Source organism: Abramis brama, assembly GCF_963993115.1.
Source record: "Abramis brama genome assembly, chromosome: 13".
Classification (NCBI taxonomy): Eukaryota; Metazoa; Chordata; class Actinopteri; order Cypriniformes; family Leuciscidae; genus Abramis; species Abramis brama.
In genome coordinates, this window is record NC_139975.1 from 2,380,261 (window position 1) to 2,404,423 (window position 24,163).

At 40.3% G+C, this 24,163-nt stretch overlaps 2 protein-coding genes across 4 annotated transcripts in view; one reads left to right on the forward strand and one right to left on the reverse strand.

The window, feature by feature from the left end:
* The window catches only part of apbb2a (amyloid beta (A4) precursor protein-binding, family B, member 2a), a 36,853-nt gene extending 31,715 nt beyond the window's left edge, over positions 1–5,138 (forward strand). For both annotated transcript variants that reach the window (XM_084133034.1, XM_084133033.1), the window contains exons 14-15: positions 1,103–1,285; positions 3,172–5,138. In XM_084133034.1, coding sequence (XP_083989160.1) covers positions 1,103–1,285; positions 3,172–3,327 — 339 coding nt within the window. In that variant the 3' untranslated portion in view covers positions 3,328–5,138. The remainder of the gene's footprint in view (positions 1–1,102; positions 1,286–3,171) is intronic.
* A 299-nt stretch (positions 5,139–5,437) lies between these two features.
* The window catches only part of LOC311094854 (putative methyltransferase NSUN7), a 37,036-nt gene continuing 18,310 nt past the window's right edge, over positions 5,438–24,163 (reverse strand). For both annotated transcript variants that reach the window (XM_084133036.1, XM_084133035.1), the window contains exons 6-13: positions 21,386–21,569; positions 20,287–20,539; positions 19,538–19,681; positions 19,356–19,457; positions 17,937–18,057; positions 17,683–17,818; positions 10,638–10,917; positions 5,438–6,149 (exon numbers count right to left, since the gene is read on the reverse strand). In XM_084133036.1, the coding sequence (XP_083989162.1) occupies positions 5,575–6,149; positions 10,638–10,917; positions 17,683–17,818; positions 17,937–18,057; positions 19,356–19,457; positions 19,538–19,681; positions 20,287–20,539; positions 21,386–21,569 (1,795 nt within the window). In that variant the 3' untranslated portion in view covers positions 5,438–5,574. The remainder of the gene's footprint in view (positions 6,150–10,637; positions 10,918–17,682; positions 17,819–17,936; positions 18,058–19,355; positions 19,458–19,537; positions 19,682–20,286; positions 20,540–21,385; positions 21,570–24,163) is intronic.

Here is a 24,163-nt window from a genome sequence, read left to right on the forward strand (position 1 = left end):
TAGATTTCTCATAAATTCAACAAAAGTTGGCGTTGTAAATCCTCCCGCTGCTCCACGATCGCTGTCCGCTCCCTGTCATCACACACACCGCTGGAAAGCTCTCTCTCCTGTACAATGCTGTCGGATCCAAATATGGTCATTTCCTTTTTATCAGCAACCAATCGTGAAAGTAAAAGGGCTGAATGCGCGATCTCATTGGCTGATATAAATCTTTAAAGCCCGTTTTCTCAAAATGACTTTTCTCTCATACTCCAAGTCCGAAATCTCCACTTCAGTAGCACCGATATACACCAAACTTTCCAGTCTTGTACCTAGTTATATTATGAAGACATTTACAGAGCGATTTGTAAATATATTATACCTAGCCTGATTTATATAACATTGTATTCCAAAAAAACATGGTGAAAATCATTTTTTAAGGCTCTTGACAGTATATTCTGATTTACAGGATAACACAAGTAGATATCCATAAATCCCTCTGTAATTTTTTTCCCATCTAATATGTTAACACAATGAAAAAATAATTTTAAACCTGGCTTTATCCAATACTCGTTTTCGTTTTTTAAAATATATGCAAATTAGCGCATATTTAATTATAAATTGCCTAATTTGCATATTTAAACATTAAATTAATTTTAAACATTAATATTTATATAAGGAACTCCCGCACACTATCTTAACTTGCAATTTTGTGCGGGAGTTCCTTATATATTGTAACGTCCTATCTGGCCTCATTATCCAACGCACCTATCACTTACAGGTGTGCGATGGAGTTCGTGCACTAAACATTAATATTTAAACATAAATCTTAATGTAGGTAATCAACTGGGGAAGTTTCATGGTGATATCTGCTAGTTAAAAATGTTACCCTATTCACCTGTAGTGTCTCTCCTTAAATGTCAAAACAACACAAGCTTGTTCCATATGGACACCAGGACAATCTGAGACACGACACATTTTTCTCTTTCCAGTCCACTTGGACCCTGATGGCACATTCACATTTATTCCAAACGTCTGATGGATTAGAGTGTCTCCAACGGGCCTGTGGTGGTGACATCGGACAGACGGGTTTATTATTGTCATTTCTCTTCTGTTCGGGCAGGAAGAGGAGGACGAGGTCATAGTGGAGTGTCGAGTGCGATTCCTGTCCTTCATGGGTGTGGGACGCGACGTTCATACGTTTGCCTTCATCATGGACACTGGGAACCAGCACTTCCAGTGTCACGTGTTCTGGTGCGAACCCAACGCGGGGAGTGTGTCGGAGGCCGTGCAGTCGGCCTGTGTGGTGAGTGTCACCTGTTTCTCATTTAAAGATTATTGCAGGTTAAATACATTATACATAATTTGATGGGAGACAAAATTTCTAAATTTTTGAACGCAAAAATTTTTTTGAGAAAAGTTTCTCGAACGAGCGTAAACATTTCTTCAACGAATGCAAACGTTTTTTGAATTAACTTAAGTTTCTTGAACAAACGCAAACATTTTTTGGTGCGAATGGAAAAGTTTCTTGAACGAACGCAAAAAATTGTCCGAGCGAACGCAAAAGTTTCTTGAAAGAATGCAAAAGTTTCTTGAATTAACAATTTTTTTTTTTTGAGGGAATGCAAAAGTTTCTTGAACGAAAACACAAGTTTCTTGAACGAATGGAAAAAAAAATTCGTACAAATGCTAAAGTTTCTCGAACGAACGTTAAAGTTTCTTGAGCAAATGTTAAAGTTTCTCAAACGAACGCAAAAGTTTCTCAAATGAACGCAAGAGTTTCTTGAATGAACGTATACGTTTTTTAAAGGAACGCTATTTTTTTTCGAGCGGACAAAAGTTTCTCGAACGAACGCAAACGTTTCTTGAACGAACGCAAACGTTTCTTGAACGAACGCAAACGTTCTTTGAACGAACGCAAAAGTTTTTTTGAATGAACGCAATTTTTTTCCAGCGAATGCTAAAGTTTCTCGAAAGAACGTTAAAGTTTCTTGAACGAACGTAAAAGTTTCTTGAACGAACGTAAAAGTTTCTTGAACGAACGTAAAAGTTTCTTGAACGAACGTAAAAGTTTCTTGAACGAACACTTTTTTTTTTCCGAGCGAACACGAAACTTTCTCGAACGAATGCAAAAGTTTCTTGAGTGAACGCAAAAAAAAACTCCAGCAAACTCATCGCAAAAGTTTCTTGAACGAACGCAAAAGTTTCTCGAACGAACTACAATTTTTCTTGAACAAACGCAAACGTTTTTTGAACGAAGACAAAATTTTCTCGAAAAGAACGCAAAAGTTTCTCGAACAAACTCAAAAGTTTCTCAAGCGAATGCAAACGTTTCTTGAGCGAACGGTAAAGTTTCTTGAGTGAACGCAAAAATTTTTTTAGCAAACTCATCGCAAAAGTTTCTTGAACGAACGCAAAAATTTCTCGAACAAACTCAAGTTTCTCAAGCAAATGCAAAAGTTTCTCAAGCAAATGCAAAAGTTTCTCGAACGAACGCAAATGTTTCTCGAACGAACGCAAACGTTTCTTGAATGAACGTAAAAGTTTCTTGAGTGAACACAATTTTTTTCCGAGCGAACACGAAACTTTCTCGAACGAATGCAAAAGTTTCTTGAGTGAACGGCAAAAAATTTCCAGCAAACTCATCGCAAAAGTTTCTCGAACGAACTACAAATTTTCTTGAACAAACGCAAACGTTTTTTGAACGAACACAAAATTTTCTCGAAAAGAACGCAAACATTTCTCGAACAAACTCAAAAGTTTCTCAAGCAAATGCAAAAGTTTCTTGAGCGAACGCAAAAAATTTTTTTAGCAAACTCAACACAAAAGTTTTTTGAACGAACGCAAAAGTTTCTTGAACGAACGCAAAAGTTTCTTGAACAAACGCAAAAGTTTCTTGAACGAACAGCAAATTTTCTTGAACAAAAGCACGTTTCTTGAACAAACGCAAACGTTTTTTGAACAAACACAAAATTTTCTTGAAAAGAACGTAAAAGTTTCTCGAGCAAATTCAAAAGTTTCTCGTACGAACGCAAAAAACAAACACAAACATTTCTTGAGCGAATGCAAAATATTTCTCGAGCAAACGCAAAAAATTTCTCAAGCGAACTTAAAAGTTTCTTGAATATCATGCTGTACATAAAGTTTAAGTTACATGTACGGTGGTGTGTATAATCCTGTGTTTTCCTCTAGTTGCGGTATCAGAAGTGTCTGGAGAAGACAGGCTCCTCGACTCCGGCTCCTAGCGACTCTGTCACTCGCCGCGTAACGTCCAGCGTGAAGCGCGGCGTCCAATCAATCATAGACACTCTGAAAAAGAAGCCCGCCCCCGAGGTTCCCCACCAATGACGGAGCAGAACAGCTGTGATGGACAGCAGGTGTGTGTGTGTGTGTCTACTGATGCAGTCGAGAAGAGAAACACACAACATAACAACAACAAAAGACAAAAAGTATAATGCAAGATGTCGCTGTGCGTAACGAGAAGCTTTTCGAACGTTGAGTGTCCTGAATAAAGCATGAGTTTGCCTTACACTGACACATTTTCACTGAAGTATTTGGAGGGCGTCAGAGTTCATGTCTCACCGATTACGGTCACGCTCAGATCAATGTAACTCAGTCTTTGCACACGTGACCTGGATTCAGATCTGTGCCATATGTGTGTTTCATTTCAAACCACCCATTCATTCAATGCCACTCGTCCACACGAGGAAATTGGATCCTTTGAAATTTTGGTCTCTTTCCCCAAGAAATTGAGTGGGAATTTTCTGGTGTTTGGTAGCAGGAAAAGGGGAACGTGTGTGTGAAATGTTTTAGCAAGCACACATCATGATGTTCACACACGAGTCTCTATATATCTGCTCAAAACAACACTGTAATGCGAGCAAAACTGAATTTTCTGACCACACAAATACACTTCTGCTTCATTTAAACACTAAAGCCTGAGAGATTCCCTGCACAAGTACGCAAATGCAGACATGAACGCTTGGAAAACATGCGCTCCTTTTGTACATACACAACGCAAAAGACCTCAATACTGTCCTTTAAATGTCTCAACCACATGAAACCAGCTGTTTTGATTCAGATGTCCAGTTAAAGACATTAGTCAACATTAAAGCCTGACATAGGAAATAGTAGTCCGAAAAATCTAATATATTGAATTGGAACAGTTTATTAAACATATTTGAAGCATCAGGCTTTTACGGCTCATAAAGTGAGAATATGGAGGGGAAAAAGCAGCTGTTTTATTCAGAGGCCCAAACTGAGCAAACGCTCATATTTATATGGTCAAAAAGTGATGAAATGCGAATGCTTATAATGTAAATCAACGTGATCTTTATAACAGTAGCAGATACTTACATAATATGCATATAAATATCAATATCCGCCAATAATGTCTTAGTAAGATGATATTCAAATGCTCAGTTTTATGATCAGAGCTCTGTAGTTTTAAAACATGTAATGTAATGCAATGCAATGATTGAGCAAATAAACCTGATGATCATATTTGATCTGTACTAGAGGACGCTGAAACGCATCGATTTGCAAATTTAACAGAAAACTGCTTTAAAGACTTCAGCGAACCCTTTTGTTTTTCTACCTGGTATCTAACACACTTTTTACAACTGCATCATTTCTCAAATGGTAAAATAAAGTCCCATGTTTTTCCTGCATTAAATATACTCTTTCTTTCTGAAATATGTCACATTGTGAAAGTAAAATGATGCAAACCCTGTTGACTTTAAAGAGCAACATTGTCTTAAGGCAGTTCCTCAACTGTTGACTGTTTGAGAAGCGTTAGCGGACGCTGGTTTACGCTAATGTTACGCTATAACGGCCTTTGAGGCTGAAAATGCTAAATGTACTTGCATTGCATTATGAATCGTGGAACGCAGTGATGCATGAACTCGAGCTTGCTTAGCTAAAAGGTTTTGTGTACATGCGTAGAGTGTTTCGGGCTTTAGATGAGCCACACACACACACACACACACACACACACACACACACACACACACGTCTAACCCCTGCTACAGTACAAGTCAAAAATAGACAAACACAGGAATGTTATTTCGCACAAAATGATATTTTAAACCCAGATCAACCACTAAGACACTCATTTTTACACCATATTAATGTAACATGTTGTGGAAATAAATGACATCAAAACAAAAAAATGAGTCTCTCCTTGTTTTATTTGCATGCTTGTTCCAAATGATATTGTAAAATATGCTGATGGTATTTTGATGGCAGTGACATTTGAACAGTGCAGTTTAGCAGTGCTAATGAGTTAGATGCGATCTTATACAGATATCTGGCACGTCTAATTAACATTCTTAACGTCTTAATTACTAAGATAGAGAGTAAAATACTGACGGTAGCCTCACTAATGCTTCTGGGGGGTGTGTGTGTGTGTGAGAGAGAGAGAGAGAGTGTGTGAGTGTGTGTATGTGTGAGTGTGTGTGTGTGTGTGTGTGTGAGAGAGAGAGTGTGTGTGTGTGTGTGTTTTTGTGAGAGTGTGAGTGTGAGTGTGAGTGTGAGTGTGAGTGTGAGTGTGTGTGTGTGTGTGTGAGAGAGAGAGAGAGTGTGTGTGTGTGTGTGTCACAGCCACGGCCTCAGATGATTCAGTCTCACTCTGAACGCCGCTTGGGTTCGAAGGAGAGTCGGTGTCGAGTAACTCCAGTGCTGATGGGTGTGGGCGGGGCTTGTAAGAGCATGGCTCCGCCTCTGGGGAAGAAGACCGTCGCTTGACGACAGAACGGGAGGAAACATGACAGTCGTCAGCCTCAGAACTTCCTGTCGGCCTTTAGGCGGAGCGACTGGCGTTGAGGAGTGATCATCGATTACAGATACTGAAGCAGTGCTCAAACCAGTACAGTATAAATCAGAGAAAGAGGCGAGGTTAGGGGTGGAGCCTGTTGTGTTGTGGGCGGGGCCTGTTATGTTAGGGGTGGAGCCTGCTGTCTTAAAGGTGGAGCCTGTTGTGTTAGGGGTGTGGCCTGTTGTGTTAGAGGTGGAGCCTGATGTGTTGTGGGTGTGGCTTGTTATGTTAGGGGTGGAGCCTGCTGTCTTAAAGCTGTGGCCTGTTGTGTTAGGGGTGTGGCCTGTTGTGTTAGGGGTGGAGCCTGTCCTGGAGAACACGCCCTGAAGGAGACGTCGAGACCTAGAGGGTTGATCTGCGGAGATAGAGAAGTAAACCGGAAGTTTGGTTAGTTTTCCTCAGTGGTTTACTCTGAAAAAAACATTTCCGTTAACGACTGATGGAGCCTGTTAACCGTCAGCGTCCCGGGAGCTTTTTTAATAGCCTTTTTTTCCTAATCACATATTTTAATAATTATCACAAATTGCATATAATTTGAAAGCTTCACTCAAAATTCATCCTGTAAATACCTTTTTGAAAGTGGACATTGCACAGTAATTTAGCGACTTAATTTTTGTGACATCAATTTCAAATTTTAAACACAACTTGGTGAGAGATATGGCTTTAGATTGTTTTGTAAAATATATAGATTGTATAAGTTAAATATTTAGTTCGGCACACTCAGTAAACGAACTTCTGTAAATTTTGTATCTGCTTTAACTCATTGACGGAAAATTCCGGTAATCCATGTTTTCACCATATTCTTTCTTTTGATATATTTCATGTTCAGATATTCATTCATACAACAAAATATTCTGGTGGGGAAAGAGTTAAAAATAGACCAGCATTATGTTTGTATTACAAAGCATTCATTAATTACAATATTTAAGCTCAGATTTATGCTCAAAAGTCGGGGTGACAGTTAACAGGTTAAAGATATCGGTAACACTTTACAATAAGGTTCATTAGTTAACATTAGTTAGTGTATTAACTAACTTGAACTAACCATGAGCAATACATTTGTTACTGCATTTATTAATCTTTGTTAATGTTAGTTAATAAAAATACAGCTGTTCATTGTTCATGTTAGTTCACAGTGCATTAACTAATGTTAACAAGATTTTAATAAAGTATTAGTAAATGTTGAAATTGACATTAACAGATTAATAAATGCTGTATACATGCAGTTCATTATTAGTTCATGTTAACTAATGTAGTTAACTAATGTTGTTACCAAGATAATGTTATCTAGTTAAATTAACCATTTCTTCAGGACCAGCGGTCAGCATAGAGGACGCACGGCAAGAGCGCGCAAGTGGTTTTTAGAATACTCAGTTCTCCTGTTATTTCAGTGTTGTATTTGACTCAAGGTAAGCCTATCTTCGATTCTCTGCTTATTTTTCATTTTTAACTTCACATAATTCTGTATTTTATTTAGACACGTTGCTACATTAATAAACAGCTGCGTGTGAAAATTATTATTGCAGTTTTAATTGCACTTAAGTCTTGGCTCCTAGCAGTTTCGATTTGCCCCATTTTCGCTTTATTGACTTAATTGCCGGACCGAGACAGCTGTCCTCACTCAAGCGGTGAAAGCATTATATCTATATCTATGTAATTTGCGCGCTGGAAGTCAGCCTCCTCGTGTGAACCACCGAGCAAGGACACCAGAAAGGCACTTAAGTATCTCCTTTTCCCTTTCCACTTTTTATCTTATTTTACACCTTAATCAACATGTTTTCAATACATTCCTGTTATCTCTCGGCAACGCCCATTCATCACGCGCAAAAGGCAGCGCAATACTGCTTATCTGCGTCCCATTCTCTCATCCCCACACACACCTCTCTCTCTTTCCGTGGGTCTATGGAATTGTCAGTCAGCAGTCAATAAAGCTGACTTTATTCCAGCCTTTGCATCTCATTCTACTCTTAGTATCCTGGGCTGGACTGAGACCTGGATTCGTCCAGAAGACTCAGCAACCCCCGCTGCTCTCTCTAACAACTTCTCCTCCTCTCACTCCCCTCGCCAGTCTGGGAGGGGTGGGGATACAGGGCTTCTCATTTCTAACAATTGGAAATACTCAGCGCTCTCTTCTCTATGCAACAACAACTCATTTGAATATCATGCTATTACACTTACAACTCCCAATAAGATCCATATTGTAGTCATTTATCGCCCCCCAGGTCAGCTGGGTAACTTCGTAGAGGAGCTGGATGTGCTGCTGTCCTCTTTCCCTGAGGACGGCACCCCACTTCTAGTCTTTGGTGACTTCAACATTCATCTCGAAAAGCCGCATGCAACAGACTTCATCTCTCTCCTAGCCTCTTTCGATCTCAAACGACTCATCACCACAGGAACTCACAAATCAGGCAACCAACTGGACCTGGTTTACACACGCAACTGCATCACAGACAACATTTTGGTGAGACCTCTCCATGTCTCAGATCATTTCCTCATTACTTTCAGTCTACAACTCTCTACCCCTGCACCTCCAACCCCACCACCAGTCACTTTCAGACGAAACCTGCGCTCACTTTCTCCCTCCCATCTTTCCTCTGCCGTGTCATCTTCTCTTCCCTCACCCTCACAATTCTCATCTCTGGATGTGAATACTGCAAAAGATACCTCATGCTCCACTCTAACCTCTTCTCTAGACAGTATCTGCCCTCTCTCCTTCAGGCCAGCACGCGCCACTCCCTCTAACCCCTGGTTGTCTGAGGTTCTTCGTGAACACCGGACTGAACTCAGGACAGAGGAAATGGCGCAAAACAAATGACACATCTGACCTGAGTATCAATCTCTCCTCTCTTCCTTTTCTGTGGATGTTCATGCTGCAAAATCTTCCTACTTCCACAACAAGATCAACAGCTCCTCTAACACACGATCACTCTTCAAGACATTCAACTCTCTCCTCTGTCCACCTCCACCCGCCTCCTCTTTAACTGCTGACGATTTTGCAAACTTCTTCACCAACAAGACAACAGCTATCAGCAGTCAGTTCTCAGCTCCACACACACAGGAACCCAGACTGACCCCTTCCACAGCCAATATCCCTCTGTCCTCCTTTTCTCCGCTAACCGAGGAAGAAGTATCTACACTTCTCCACTCCAGTCATCCTACCACCTGCCCTCTAGACCCCATCCCCTCACACCTTCTACAAGCCATCTCTCCCACACTTCTGCCAGCACTCACACACATCACCAACTCATCCCTCCATACTGGCACTTTCCCTACCGCATTCCAGCAGACTCGGGTAACTCCACTGCTTAAAAAACCAACACTAAACACATCATTTGTAGAGAATTACAGACCTATCTCTCTCCTACCATTCATTGCGAAGTAACATCCTTCTTGTCTCTAAACAACCAGGTGGATGTCAACCAATCTGGCTTCAAGAAAGGGCATTCGACTGAGACTGCATTACTGTCGGTCACAGAAGCCCTGCGGATCGCAAAAGCTGCTTCCAAATCTTCAGTCCTCATTCTCCTGGATCTGCTGCCTTCGACACTGTGAATCATCAGATCCTTCTGTCCTCCCTCTCATCACTGGGCATCACAGGAACTTCACTCCACTGGTTTGAGTCCTATCTCACAGGAAGGTCCTTCAGGGTCGCATGGAGAGGCGAGGTATCCAGAGCACATCAACTGACCACAGGGGTTCCCCAGGGTTCAGTTCTTGGTCCCCTCCTCTTCTCCATCTACACCACATCACTGGGACACATCATACAGGCACACGGTTTCTCCTACCACTGCTATGCTGATGACACACAGCTCTTCCTCTCATTTCAACCAGATGATCCCACAGTAGCTGCATGGATCTCAAGCTGTCTGGCGGACATCTCGACATGGATGAAGGAAAATCACCTGCAGCTCAACCTGGCAAAGACTGAGCTTCTCGTCCTCCCTGCCAATCCATCTCTACAGCACGACTTCACTATCCAGCTAGAGTCATCATCAATCACCCCATCAAGGTCGGTCAGAAATCTTGGAGTAACGTTTGATGACCAGCTGACCTTCACAGATCACATTTCAAAGACAGCTCGATCATGCAGGTTTGCACTGCACAACATCAGGAAGATCAGGCCTTTCCTAACTGAGCATGCAACACAACTTCTCGTCCAGGCCCTGGTCATTTCTAGGCTTGACGACTGCAATGCTCTTCTGGCTGGACTTCCATCATGTGCAACTAAACCTCTACAGATGATCCAGAACGCTGCAGCTCGTCTTGTCTTCAACGAGCCCAAGAGGGCCCACGTCACTCCTCTGTTCATCTCTCTGCACTGGCTACCTCTCGCTGCTCGCATCAAGTTCAGGGCATTGACGCTTCTTACAGATCTATCACAGGCTCAGCTCCCTCCTACTTTCACTCACTCCTACGAGTCTACATCCCTACCAGAAGCCTACGATCGGTCAACGAGCGACGGTTCGTGGTTCCATCACAGAGAGCCACAAAATCACTTTCCTTTGAATTCTCATTCACAGTTCCCTGCTGGTGGAACGCTCTCCCCACCCTCATCCGGAAAGCAGAATCCCTGACAACATTCAAAAGACAGCTGAAAACCCATCTCTTCCGTGAGCACTTAACCGCATAAAAAAACAAAAAAAAAAAACCTTCCCTTTCCCTTTAAAACCTCACTTATTGGGCTTATGCTACTCTGAATAATGCCTGAACTTTGTATTTTGAGCACTTCTTGCGTTGTTTTTGCCTCTTCATGATGACTCGCTTAATTTAGTCCTAATTTGTAAGTCGCTTTGGATAAAAGCGTCTGCTAAATGACTAAATGTAAATGTAAATTGTGACGAACTGCGAGACTGAGTTCTGCTGTCGCTCTGATGATAAATCATCGGCGCTGAGTTGCTTCCCTTCATCTCGTGCTTCAAGAAATCCGCCACGAGTGATTGGTCGCTCTGCGTGGTGTGTGGGCGTGTCTTCGTGGAGGGCACTCGATTGGCTGGTGTTCTTCGGGACCGTCGGCGTCGGCCCTCTCTCCTGATTGGCTGGTTCGGGTGGAGTCCGTCTAACAAGCCTTTGGCTGCTGCGCGAGCGAGCACTTGCTGTGGCGTTTCTTTCACTTCTGGTTCAAGCTGTGTAGGAGACGAGCAAAGAAAAGGCTGAAAACATTGTATCAGGGTTCGTTTATATGACAACGATGAACTAAAAATGAAAAAGATTTTCCTTTGTGTTTTTCATGTACAGACGAGAACGATCCCCGTTCACAGGGATCTGCGAAAACAACTAAAATCGCTGTATTCTGCTGTTAGGCCAGTAGATGGCGATGTCACTTTGTAAAGAATGCGCCTTCAGACTGAAAATGTAACGCATGACGGCACCGTTTTCACAAATTCGTGTTTTTTTAGTTTACACAGAGATGATAACATATGCTATCGTTTTCAAAAGCTTGCACTTTAAAACCCTTTTTAAATTTTTTTTTACGGTTTTCAGGATCCCAAAACGCTGTTGTCGTGTAAATAAACGGTAATTCAAAGTTTTACGTTTTTAGTTGAAAATGGTGTCGTGTAAGCATACCCTAACATGTTCTGGAGAGTCACTTAGATAAAGCATCTGACAAATGCAAAAAATATATAAATGGTGAATCAGTCGAACTGTGGGGAAAAACTATAACTAATATATAATACAAAAAAATAAATTATTATTATTTATAATTAAATATTATTTATATTCATTTTAATATAGTATTATTATATAAATATACACAAAAAGGTAAAATTATAGTAATTAAATAAAATATTTTTAAAATGTATACATTTTCCTGAAATATTTTTGAGCCAAATGAAAAAAAAGACATGATGTGGACCAACCATAAACATTTCCAATTATTCAGGGAAAAATATTTTTCTAATAATTTACGTTTCTCTGTGTGTTGCATATTAGTTCAGTGTGTGTTACTTAAAGGATCATCTGCTGTCTCAGCACCACACACACACTCCCAGTGAATAATTCAGATGGTGTGTGTGTGTGAGGACGCGAGGTTTTGCCCTGTTGATGCTAACGCATGCAGACATGAGGCTGAATTATTCAATACGTCCTGCCCTCCTCCTGAACACACATTTATTGCCCATCGTGTGGTTATGATGCAGTTCTGGTCCCAGATTATGGTCATTATGTTTGTCCTTTAGCTGAACACGAGGTCACACACACACACACACACACTGCGGTCTACACTCTTTAAAATAAAGGTTCCAAAAAGGTTCATTATTTTCACCTTTAAGTGATCAGTTCTGAAAAATCACCTTTTTTCTGCAAAGAACATTACAAATCTAAATAACCCTTTTCCACTATAAAGAACCTTTTGTACAATGGAAAGATTACATTGTTAATGATTCTTCATGGAACCATCAATGCTAATAAAGAACATTTATTTTTAAAGAACACCATGCTTTCCATCTTCATCTTTCTTCAGTGTGTAATGTTGCTGTTTTATCATGAAAAATCTCTGCAAAGTCCCACAGTTCTTCTCTATATCAGTGTCAGTGTTTCTGAACTCCTGAAACACCTCCATTGTAGTCTTGAGTTTCTTCCGGGAACGAACACGTCACAATATTCCTCATTTATAATAATTCATATGCAGGGACGTGCACAGACATTTTGAGGGGCAGGGGCTCAAGTGAAATAAAGGGCACTTCTCATAATTACGTTTTTGTTTTGTTTTTTTTAAACAAAAAAGTATATATATTAACGCAACTCTGACTTCCTTTTTAAAAAAATAATTAAAAAAGTAAATTAATTTTATCTTCCTCAAACTCACACAATTGTTTCATTTTCAAAAGATGTCTACAAAATAATCAGTTCACACAGAAACCATGGTCTCCTTAGTATTCACTAGGTTTATAGAGCAGCAAAGGAAACCATTCCACAATGTGCATGTTTTGAAAACATTTTCTATAGTTTCAAGTAGGCTATATATTTAGAATAACCTAAATAACTGCATCAAGCAGAGGGGCGTGTTTTGCTAATAATTTGTTTATTTTTGCACAAGGCACTACATCGTTTTAATTATTTTGGTGTTATCAGAATACATAACACTTTAAAATTAAACTTACCAAAATAATTGAGTAAAAATTCAATAAAAGCCAATGTCATGTATGTATTTGTGGTTGTATGGAATACTATTTTATAAAGGTTTAGAGGAAATAAAAGTTAAATTACTCATAAATAAAAAGTTAGGGGGAAAGACTCTTGATGTAAGTCATTAACTGGGGACGTTCTGTATGCAAATTAGGCGTCATTCAACTAGTTAAAATGCGCACATTTGCATCTAATTGACAGGGCAATGCAGGTAAATAGGATAAACAAAATAACTAAAGCATATCACCTGGTGGTGATATATGCTTATTTTATTACTAACTTATTTTATTACATGGCTTGGTTGAATTCCAATGTAGAATGCGGTCTGTTATTTCTTGATAACAGACCGCTGTGCGGAGTATAACAAACCGTTGCCATGAAAAACAGAGCGTTGCTATGGACTCACAGGATTCTAACCGTAGACGGAGCGTACTATTTTCTTTAGCGGAAGCAACACAATCGGTTTAACAATCGGGGGAGAGGGAGCGCTTCAGAACTCCTGACCTGATATTTATATATACTATTCTTCAATAAATATATTTGTTTGACAGGGAAGCTGTGCGCAAACAGAAATATATATTATTTAAAAAAATAAAATAAAAAAAAGCACCCCAGAAAAAAGGGCACTTTCTCTCCAGGAATAAAAAGGGCAGGTGCTCAAGCCCCCTTTGATGTCTATGTGTGCACGTGCCTGTTCATATGCAGAATAAAGGGGCGGGGCCTGGTTGAGTTAGTTAGTAGTGTTAAACTGGCGGTTATGGGAAGGGGCGGGACATTTCCCAAACACACTTGAAGCGCTCAACCAATCACAACACACTGATCCAGCCGACCAATCAGAGCACAGTGTGCTTTTCAGAAGGAGGGGCATCATAGAGACAGGAAGTAAACAGAGCATTACTGACAGACTGGGAAGAGAGGAGCTGCAACAATGGAGAATATGAGGAGAATAATCAACATTCAAGCAGGAAAACCTGTTCTAGTAGAGCCTGAAACAACATCAAGACTTTAACCCTTAGGGGTCGACAAACGCGCCGGCTCGTTTTGCTGGATTTTCTTCACGTAGTAGGTCTTTGTCTTCCCAGATGTGAAACACGTCAATATTCATGATGATTCACGCCCTCCTCGCATAAAGTTTTCTTACACAAAAACATGTCTTACAAATTTTAAATCAATATATTGTTTGTGGGCAGGGTTAGGGCAGGATAATTTTCACATAATTATGAAGCAAAAATTATAGACTCCGTGATACAATTTTCAAAAGTCTTGTGAACAAGTTTTATGGCCTTATTTCAGTGACTAAATATTTTTTGTTTTTTTCACAAACCACACTTAAACATAATTTTCTCAAAAATACAAACTTTTACGTACATGCTGCTTACATATTATTGTAGCCGAGTTTGTGCTGAATACAGTGTAATCAGACTTTAGCCATGACAATTTTACAAGTAACAGAAATAAGCACAAATGTCAGAGCGTGTCAGAACACCTCCAGGGCCCAGAAAAAAGGGCATAATAGGTCCTCTAATCTGAACGCTTCTGAAGACTTTATTGGTCCCAGGTGAGAACGTACAGATGCATCATAAAACTGGGAGGAGGGAGGATGGTAATATTTCCACACACGCATCTAATAGCCTTTTTATGAGACCTTTTTAAGCGAACCACAATAATCTTTATTAGTGGCTTTTATTAGTCGTAGCAGGAAGGATATGGAGGCTTGATGATGTTTTCTGACTGTCAGAGGAGGGATAAATATGACGGATTGCTGTAATCTAACACAGGAACGTTCGTCATGTATGAAACGTAAAAAAAAAAAAAAACACGTTTACTGGAGATCATTTCAGGGGAACTTTGATCCACCAGAAAGATCCCAGTAGGAAACTCAATCGAGTCTCTTTCTCCGTCTCTGCGCTGAGTTATTTTTAGCTGCGGATGAAAGCAGAGCGAGGGAAACACGGGATTCCTCAACAGAGACAGTGGGATTAGAGTCGAGGAGAACATGGACATGAGAAACAAAGAGCGTCTCCATCAAACCCCAGAGAAACTCCCAGCATGCTTTGAGCTTAACTAGCATAAACACGATCGCAGAGAAACACAAAAAAACACAAAAATAACCAGCCTAAAAACACAATATCTGTTCCAGTTTACAGACTCGCTCTTCTATCTGTCTTCTATCTCTTTTTTTAAATGTTAGAATATATAAATAATATACAAAAATTTGGCTCAAAACATATTTTAGGAAAATTAATTTCTAAATATTTAAATAAATATATTTTAAATACATATTAGTCATTTTACTACTATCGCTTTTGGCCTTGAGTATTTTTTGTAATAAATATAATATGTTTAAAAAAAAGAAACCAAATTTATTATTGTGATAATATATATGCAAGTATTCCAATCTGACCAATATTTTCACTTCCTAAACCACATTCAAGAGCTTTCAAAGACACAAATAAGAGTAAAACATACATGATGCCATTTGTTTTTGAATGCTAAACTAATATGTTGATCCACGTGTCAATCACACTCAGGGGGCGGTCCTGAGTCAACGCTTACATCGCTTCAGTAATTGCTCTTTTAGGGAATGTAACGCCGATGTTTTGGGGAATGTAACGCTGATGTTTTGGGGAATGTAACGCTGATGTTTAGGGGAATGTAACGCTGATGTTTAGGGGAATGTAACGCTGATGTTTTGGGGAATGTAACGCTGATGTTTAGGGGAATGTAACGCTGATGTTTTGTGGAATGTAACGCTGATGTTTAGGGGAATGTAACGCTGATGTTTTGGGGAATGTAACGCTGATGTTTTGGGGAATGTAACGCTGATGTTTAGGGCAGGGGTGTCCAAACTCAGTCCTGGAGGGCCACTGTCCTGCAGAGTTTAGCTCCAACCCCAATTAAACACACCTGAACCAGCTAATCAGACCTTGATTATCTGGTTCAGGTGTGTTTAATTGGGGTTGGAGCTAAACTCTGCAGGACAGTGGCCCTCCAGGACTGAGTTTGGGCACCCCTGGTTTAGGGGAATGTAACGCTGATGTTTTGGGGAATGTAACGCTGATGTTTTAGGGAATGTAACGCTGATGTTTTGTGGAATGTAACTGATGTTTTGGGGAATGTAACTGATGTTTTGGGGAATGTAACGCTGATGTTTTGGGGAATGTAACGATGTTTAAGGGAATGTAACACTGATGTTTTGGGGAATGTAACGCTGATGTTTTGGGGAATGTAACGCTGATGTTTCGGGGAATGTAACGCTGATGTTTTGGGGAATGTAACGCTGATGTTTCGGGGAATGTAACGCTGATGTTTAGGGGAATGTAACGCTGATGTTTTAGGGAATGTAACGCTGATGTTTTAGGGAATGTAACGCTGATGTTTTAGGGAATGTAACGCTGATGTTTCGGGGAATGTAACGCTGATGTTTTAGGGAATGTAACGCTGATGTTTTGGGGAATGTAACGCTGATGTTTAGGGGAATGTAACGCTGATGTTTAGGGGAATGTAACGCTGATGTTTTGGGGAATGTAACGCTGATGTTTAGGGGAATGTAACGCTGATGTTTTGTGGAATGTAACGCTGATGTTTAGGGGAATGTAACGCTGATGTTTTGGGGAATGTAACGCTGATGTTTTGGGGAATGTAACGCTGATGTTTAGGGCAGGGGTGTCCAAACTCAGTCCTGGAGGGCCACTGTCCTGCAGAGTTTAGCTCCAACCCCAATTAAACACACCTGAACCAGCTAATCAGACCTTGATTATCTGGTTCAGGTGTGTTTAATTGGGGTTGGAGCTAAACTCTGCAGGACAGTGGCCCTCCAGGACTGAGTTTGGGCACCCCTGGTTTAGGGGAATGTAACGCTGATGTTTTGGGGAATGTAACGCTGATGTTTTAGGGAATGTAACGCTGATGTTTTGTGGAATGTAACTGATGTTTTGGGGAATGTAACTGATGTTTTGGGGAATGTAACGCTGATGTTTTGGGGAATGTAACGATGTTTAAGGGAATGTAACACTGATGTTTTGGGGAATGTAACGCTGATGTTTTGGGGAATGTAACGCTGATGTTTCGGGGAATGTAACGCTGATGTTTTGGGGAATGTAACGCTGATGTTTCGGGGAATGTAACGCTGATGTTTAGGGGAATGTAACGCTGATGTTTTAGGGAATGTAACGCTGATGTTTTAGGGAATGTAACGCTGATGTTTTAGGGAATGTAACGCTGATGTTTCGGGGAATGTAACGCTGATGTTTTAGGGAATGTAACGCTGATGTTTAGGGGAATGTAACGCTGATGTTTAAGGGAATGTAACGCTGATGTTTTAGGGAATGTAACGCTGATGTTTTAGGGAATGTAACGCTGATGTTTTGTGGAATGTAACGCTGATGTTTAAGGGAATGTAACGCTGATGTTTTAGGGAATGTAACGCTGATGTTTAGGGGAATGTAACGCTGATGTTTTAGGGAATGTAACGCTGATGTTTCGGGGAATGTAACGCTGATGTTTAGGGGAATGTAACGCTGATGTTTTAGGGAATGTAACGCTGATGTTTAGGGGAATGTAACGCTGATGTTTTGGGGAATGTAACGCTGATGTTTTAGGGAATGTAACGCTGATGTTTTAGGGAATGTAACGCTGATGTTTTAGGGAATGTAACGCTGATGTTTTGTGGAATGTAACGCTGATGTTTAAGGGAATGTAACGCTGATGTTTAGGGGAATGTAACGCTGATGTTTAAGGGAATGTAACGCTGATGTTTATACCTGTCGTGTGAGCAGAGCTACGAAACAGCCATTGTGATGATCTGATGCTTCCAGTCTGAAGAAACTGGCCTTCATCTCCTGTGAATTGTCCTCATCTTCAGTGATGGAGTCCTGCAGGAGACCTGGAGAACTCAGCCTGACACACACACACACACATATTTTTATTACTCATTTTGTCATGCATTAGTGCAAAAGTGTGTAAAAAAACAAACACACACTCACACACACTCTCAAACACTCACACCCACACACACCTGTAGGGCGGCACTGTGGAGGGATTCTCCTGTGATTGTGAGAGGATCGTCTTCAGCACCTCCTCATTCTCCTCTGAGTGAACAGAACAGGTGGTGTAAAGCACCGCCCGCACCTGAGGAACTGAGGAACACACACACACACACACACACACACACACTGGCATGACTGTCTGTTCACTGACGGACAGCTTTCCTGTTGCTCAAACAGTAGAGCATTGGCGCTTGCAACACCAAGGTCATGGGTTCGATGGAAAGCAAGAACTGATAATAATGTAAATGTGTAACTTGAAATGCAATGCAAGTCGCTTTGGATAAAAGCGTCAGCCAAAATGCATAAATGTAAATGTACACATCATTCGATTTGTACTGGCCGTTAATTAATGGTGTGTTAATCTGCAGGGAGGGACGGAGCCTCTTCACGATCGGATATCTCAGACTCTCACACACACTCCCACACACACTCTTACAAGATCAATAACACACAAATCATCACAGAAATTATGAATGTCAATACAGCGAGGCATGTTCAAATCACTCATCAGCTTATATAAACCACTGGATCAGCTCTGGTTACACCGGATCATGGGTTCTCTGCTGGTCTACACCAGTTTATGCTGGTTTACATTAGTTTGAACTAGTTGTGCTCAGTGGTGTTGAAAGACTCAATGAGAGGTTGATTTTACTGGGGGGCACGACAACATTGACCAAACCAAACTAAACTAAAGGATGATTATGCTGGCTAAATAATGTAAAAACTGATGTGCATCACAGATGTTGTCAAAACTTAAACTATGATTACATTTAAAAATATTGAATAATTTTGATTAATTATTTTTCTGAATTATTTTTTAGAGTGAATTATTTTTCTGAATTAAGTTTTGGAGTGAATTATTTTTTAAAGTGAATAATTTTTCTGAATTAGTTTTGGAGTTAATTATTTTTCTGAATTAATTTTTATAGTGAATAATTTTTCTTAATTATTCAGAAATTTCTAGAGTGAATAATTTTTTAGACAAATGTTTTTAACACATCCTTATTTACGATTGTAGATCCTTTACTGAAGTGTTTAAACTCGGAGTGAAACTCAGCTTGCGTCTCACACACACTGCAAAAAATGCTTTTCTTACTTAGTATTTTTGTTGTTTCCAGTCCAAATATAATCTTATCTCAAATATAAAGAAAAATAATCTTGTTTCTGTATGAATTAACATTATTTCTCTTACCCCATTAGCAGATAATTTTGCTTTTTTTAAGCAACAACTCACTTAATTTTGATTTATTTCCCCAGAGAACGAGACTTAATATCTTATGGCATTTTACTACTTTAGTAAATGGATCTTGATTTAATTTTTAGATATTTGGAGCATTTTTTGCAGTGCATACACACACACACACACACACACACACACCCACACTCACACTGGACGACGCGCTGCAGGTCTTTCCTCTGTCGGCACACAAGTGTCTGGAGTTTCTCTGGAGAGACGGAACCGTGTGACAGATCCAGCATGAGCCGCGGGTCTGAAAGCGGATCAGAACAAACACATGTGACGGATGCTCAGAGTCTCTGTGTGTGTGTGTGTGTGTGTGTGTGTGTGTACCTCTGTTCTCCTGCATGATGTAATCCACAGGGTTGCTGATGGCAGACAGGGAACACGCCGGCATCACAAGCGTCACACGAACCCCCTCGAGACGCGGGTCACACACATCCAGAGACTCCAGAGACACTGGAAGCAGCTTCACATCTGACAAACACACACCTTAGTTTCGTCTTCAGTTGCTCTTCAATTAATATTTGCTGTAGAGGAACTAACAATAACTTTGGCAATAAAAAAGTTTGTTTCCATTTCTTAGTGAGCGTCCACAAATTACTTTTTTATACCAAGGTCAAACACACACACACAAAGAATTTTTCATATAGTACATTAATTTTGTGATGTCTAAATTCACTTTTTGTATACTTTTGTTTTATATACAATATATACATATATGTATCTAATCTACACACACACACATATATATACACTTATATTTTAATTTTGTTTTTCAATATACAAAGTATTCTTATAAAAATCCATCTTTCATGTTGTATAATCTAATTCACTTTTTGCATGTTAAATTTGCATGCAAATCTTTTTTTAATTTTTCAACTTTTTTATATTTTTATCATATTGTACATTATAATGTTGTGATGTCTGAATTCACTTTTGTGTTAAATTATTTAATTTGTGTTTTTTATATATTTATATATTATAGATTATATTGTATTGTATGTATGTATGTATATATAAATGTGTGTGTAAATTATAATAAAATAAAATAAAATAAAATAAAATAAATAATCTCTTACTCCTGCAGCCCATTTTGGCGAGTGTGTTCTGTAGTTCATCTGTCTGCGCCTGCGGTTCATCTCCCACACACACAATCACTGTGCTCTGCGCCGGAGAGATGTGTGTGTCAGCGTGTGTGTCAGTGTGTGTGTGTGCAGACACCGCAGACACGTGTGCAACGGTCCGAGACGAGAAACACCCGGTCATGAGGACGTCTTCTCCTTCAGCCAGCAGGGGGCGCAGCGCCCAGGGGCCCACACAACACGACTTATCCTGCACACACACACACACACACACACACAACACGACTTGGCACTCGATTGAGTTTCCTGCGGGATCTTTCTGGTGGGTGCCCAAAAAGATCAGCGGCGGTTCAGTAAATAAAATAATTCAATACATACACTGCAAAAAATGCTTTTCTTACTCAGTATTTTTGTCTTGTTTCCAGTCCAAATATATAAACATTCTTAAATCAAGATGGATTTACTGAAGTAGATATCATGTCCTGGCTGTTTTCTGGGGGAATTAATCAAAATTAAGAAAGTTGTTGCTTAAAAAAAGCAAAATGATCTGCCAGTGGGGTCAGAGAAATAATGTTAATTCAAACAGAAACAAGATTATTTCTCTGACCCCATTGGCAGATCATTTAGCTTGTTTTAAGCAACAACTTTCTTAATTTTTATTTATTTCCCCAGAAAACAACACATAATATCTTATGGCATTTTACTACTACAGAAACCAGTTTTATAACCTCCATGATTTGGTGATGAAACTGAAAGGTTCTGAGCACCGCTTGGACTACTTGAAGAGGTAATGGTTGCCTGACATGAGGTTCTTTATCTTAATTTTTATTTGAAATAAAATGATGCTACCTATTTTTATTACGTTTTCTTTCAACCAGCCAATGATAATGGCGAAACACAACACGACAAGAGCCTATAATGAACGCAACTTCCGAAACAACAACAAGAAGAATCGAAAAACAATCGATTCCAGAACCAGGAGTCGATTCCACGAATGTCAGAATGGAGCATCTCTGCTGATCACCCAGTCTGGGTTTATTGTGCAATATAAATATGTAGATAATATGTTGATTATTTATTGGATAAATGTGTGTACCTGGAGCACGAGCCTGCAGTCGCTCAGTAATCTGGTGTTGGTCAGCTCCCTCTTCATGCTGTTGGGAAACACCAGCAGGTCCTGACAGTGTGTGTCTTTACAGAAGCTCCGTCCTTCCAGCTGTCCTACAGATTTAACACACGAAAACCCTGATGTGCGTAACACTTCCCTGACCTCCTCAAAACTACACACACACACAGAGAGAGAGAGAGAGAGAGATGATGAAATTAAGTGTCAAATGTGAGCCAAGAGCAACAAGATGGAGTGGAGAAATTGGTGTGTGAGTGTGTGTGACCGTGAGAGAGAGTGCGCGCGTGTGTGTGAGTGTGTGCGTATTTGTGTTTGTGATTGTGTTTGAATGAGTTAATGTGTGTGTGTGTGTGTGATTGTGTGTTTGTAAGTGAGTTAGTGTGTGTGAGTGTGTATTTGTTTGAGTTAGTGTGTGTGTGAGTATGTTTTTTAAGCGAGTTAGTGAGTGTGTGTGATTGTGTGTGAGTGTGTTTGTGTGTGTGAGTTAGTGTGTGTCTGTGTGTGCAAGTGTGTTTGTGAGTCAGTGTGTGTGTGTGTGTGAGTGTGTTTGTGAGTTAGTGTGTGTGTGTGTGTGTGTGTGTTTGTGAGTTATTGAGTGTGTGTGATTGTGTGTTTCTAAGTGAGTTAGTGTGTGTCTGTGTGTGCGAGTGTGTTTGTAAGTCAGTGAGTGTGGGGTGTGTGTGTGTGTGTGTATGTGAGTGTGTTTGTGAGTTAGTGTGTGCAAGTGTGTTTGTGAGGCAGTGTGTGTGTGTGTGTGTGTGCGAGTGTGTTTGTGAGTTAGTGTGTGTGTGTGTGTGTGTGTGTTTGTGAGTTATTGAGTGTGTGTGATTGTGTGTTTGTAAGTGAGTTAGTGTGTGTCTGTGTGTGCGAGTGTGTTTGTGAGTCAGTGAGTGTGGGGTGTGTGTGTGTGTGTGTGTGTGAGTGTGTTTGTGAGTTAGTGTGTGTCTGTGTGTGCAAGTGTGTTTGTGAGTCAGTGTGTGTGTGTGTGTGTGTGTGTGCGAGTGTGTCTATGAGTTAGTGTGTGTGTGTTTGTGTGTTTGTAAGTGAGTTAGTGTGTGTCTGTGTGTGAAAGTGTGTGTGTGTGATTCAGTGTGTGTGATTGTGTGTTTGTAAGTGAGTTAGTGTGTGTCTGTGTGTGCAAGTGTGTTTGTGAGTCAGTGTGTGTGTGTGTGTGTGTGTGTGTGTGAGTGTGTTTGTGAGTTAGTGTGTGTCTGTGTGTGCAAGTGTGTTTGTGAGTCAGTGTGTGTGTGTGTGTGTGTGTGTGTGCGAGTGTGTCTATGAGTTAGTGTGTGTGTGTTTGTGTGTTTGTAAGTGAGTTAGTGTGTGTCTGTGTGTGAAAGTGTGTGTGTGTGATTCAGTGTGTGTGATTGTGTGTTTGTAAGTGAGTTAGTGTGTGTCTGTGTGTGCAAGTGTGTTTGTGAGTCAGTGTGTGTGTGTGTGTGTGTGTGTGTGTGTGTGTGTGTGACCTCCAGTGCTGGTGATTGGATCTGTCTGCAACTCAGTGAAATTTACAGCCTCTCTCTCTTTCTTTCTCTCTCTCTCACACACACACACACACACACACACACACACGATAAATAAGACTGGTCACCCCAGAATGGAGGTTAAACAGGGGAGAACCAGAATAATGCCACATCTGAACTATAAATCACACTCACACAAACACATTCTCTTCTTTCCTCAAATACAATAAATAATTTCAGTGGAAAATCATACGGCAATACAAGAGAAGCAGAAGAAAACAAACCCCAGGGCAAAACACCCTGTTCTCCCTCAGTACATTAGTCTTGCTTTCCGGTACAAATATCTCAGCATTCGCTGGAGAAGCAAAATGACTTCAAACAAGAACAGATATCTCCCAGTGGGGTCAAAGAAATAAACCTGATGCTTGTGATGGAAAAACTAGACAAAAAAACCTGCATTTAAAATGAAACAGGCGTATTATTAGCTGAAGATCTTAAGGGGCTTTCGCACCGGAGGAAGCTTTTCATAGTTCCCAAACTATTGGCGGACGTTCCCGGATTTTGCCGTGTGTGTGTGTTCGCACCGCAGGAACTACGAACTCCTTTGGAGGAACTAATTTACTCCAGAGTCGGTCTAATGGTGCGTTCAAGTCATCTCGTATAGATCGTATTTACGAGTTGAACGCACATAAACGCCACAACAATGTCTTAAATATGTCGGGATTTTCTTTAAGTCCTGGGGCCGGTTTCACAAAGCTATTTTAGACCGGTCTATAGTGTTAGACAAGTCTAAAATTCGCTCATAGACTAGTCTAATGAAAGTTATTTTCACAAAAATAAAGACTTAATTTAGACCAAAAACATTAGACACCTCTTACCCCCGGGCTAACTGAGGTCTAAGACTCTGTTACCTTGGCAACCAGCAGTAACAATCAGTTACATTACAGACAGCCAAAAGAAAAGGGAAATGCTCATAATTTAAACATTTCTTCTTGTTACTACATTCTCCGCTAAATTTCCCAAGTAAAATGTCCTTGTATCTGTTATACTCCTCCAACAAACACATATTTTCCGCTGGGGTAAACTGCACTGAGCGGCTGAATGCGCTTACTCGATCCGCCATGTTTTTTGTTTTGAAAAGTGTCTTATTTTACCCAGAATGCATTGCAGTGTAGTCGTACTTAAGATAGTCAGAGTCTTCAGTGCTTTGTGCAACGGTCTGAGTCTGACTATCTACTATATCTAAGCCATAGTCAAAGTCTATCTTTGTGGAACCGGCCCCAGG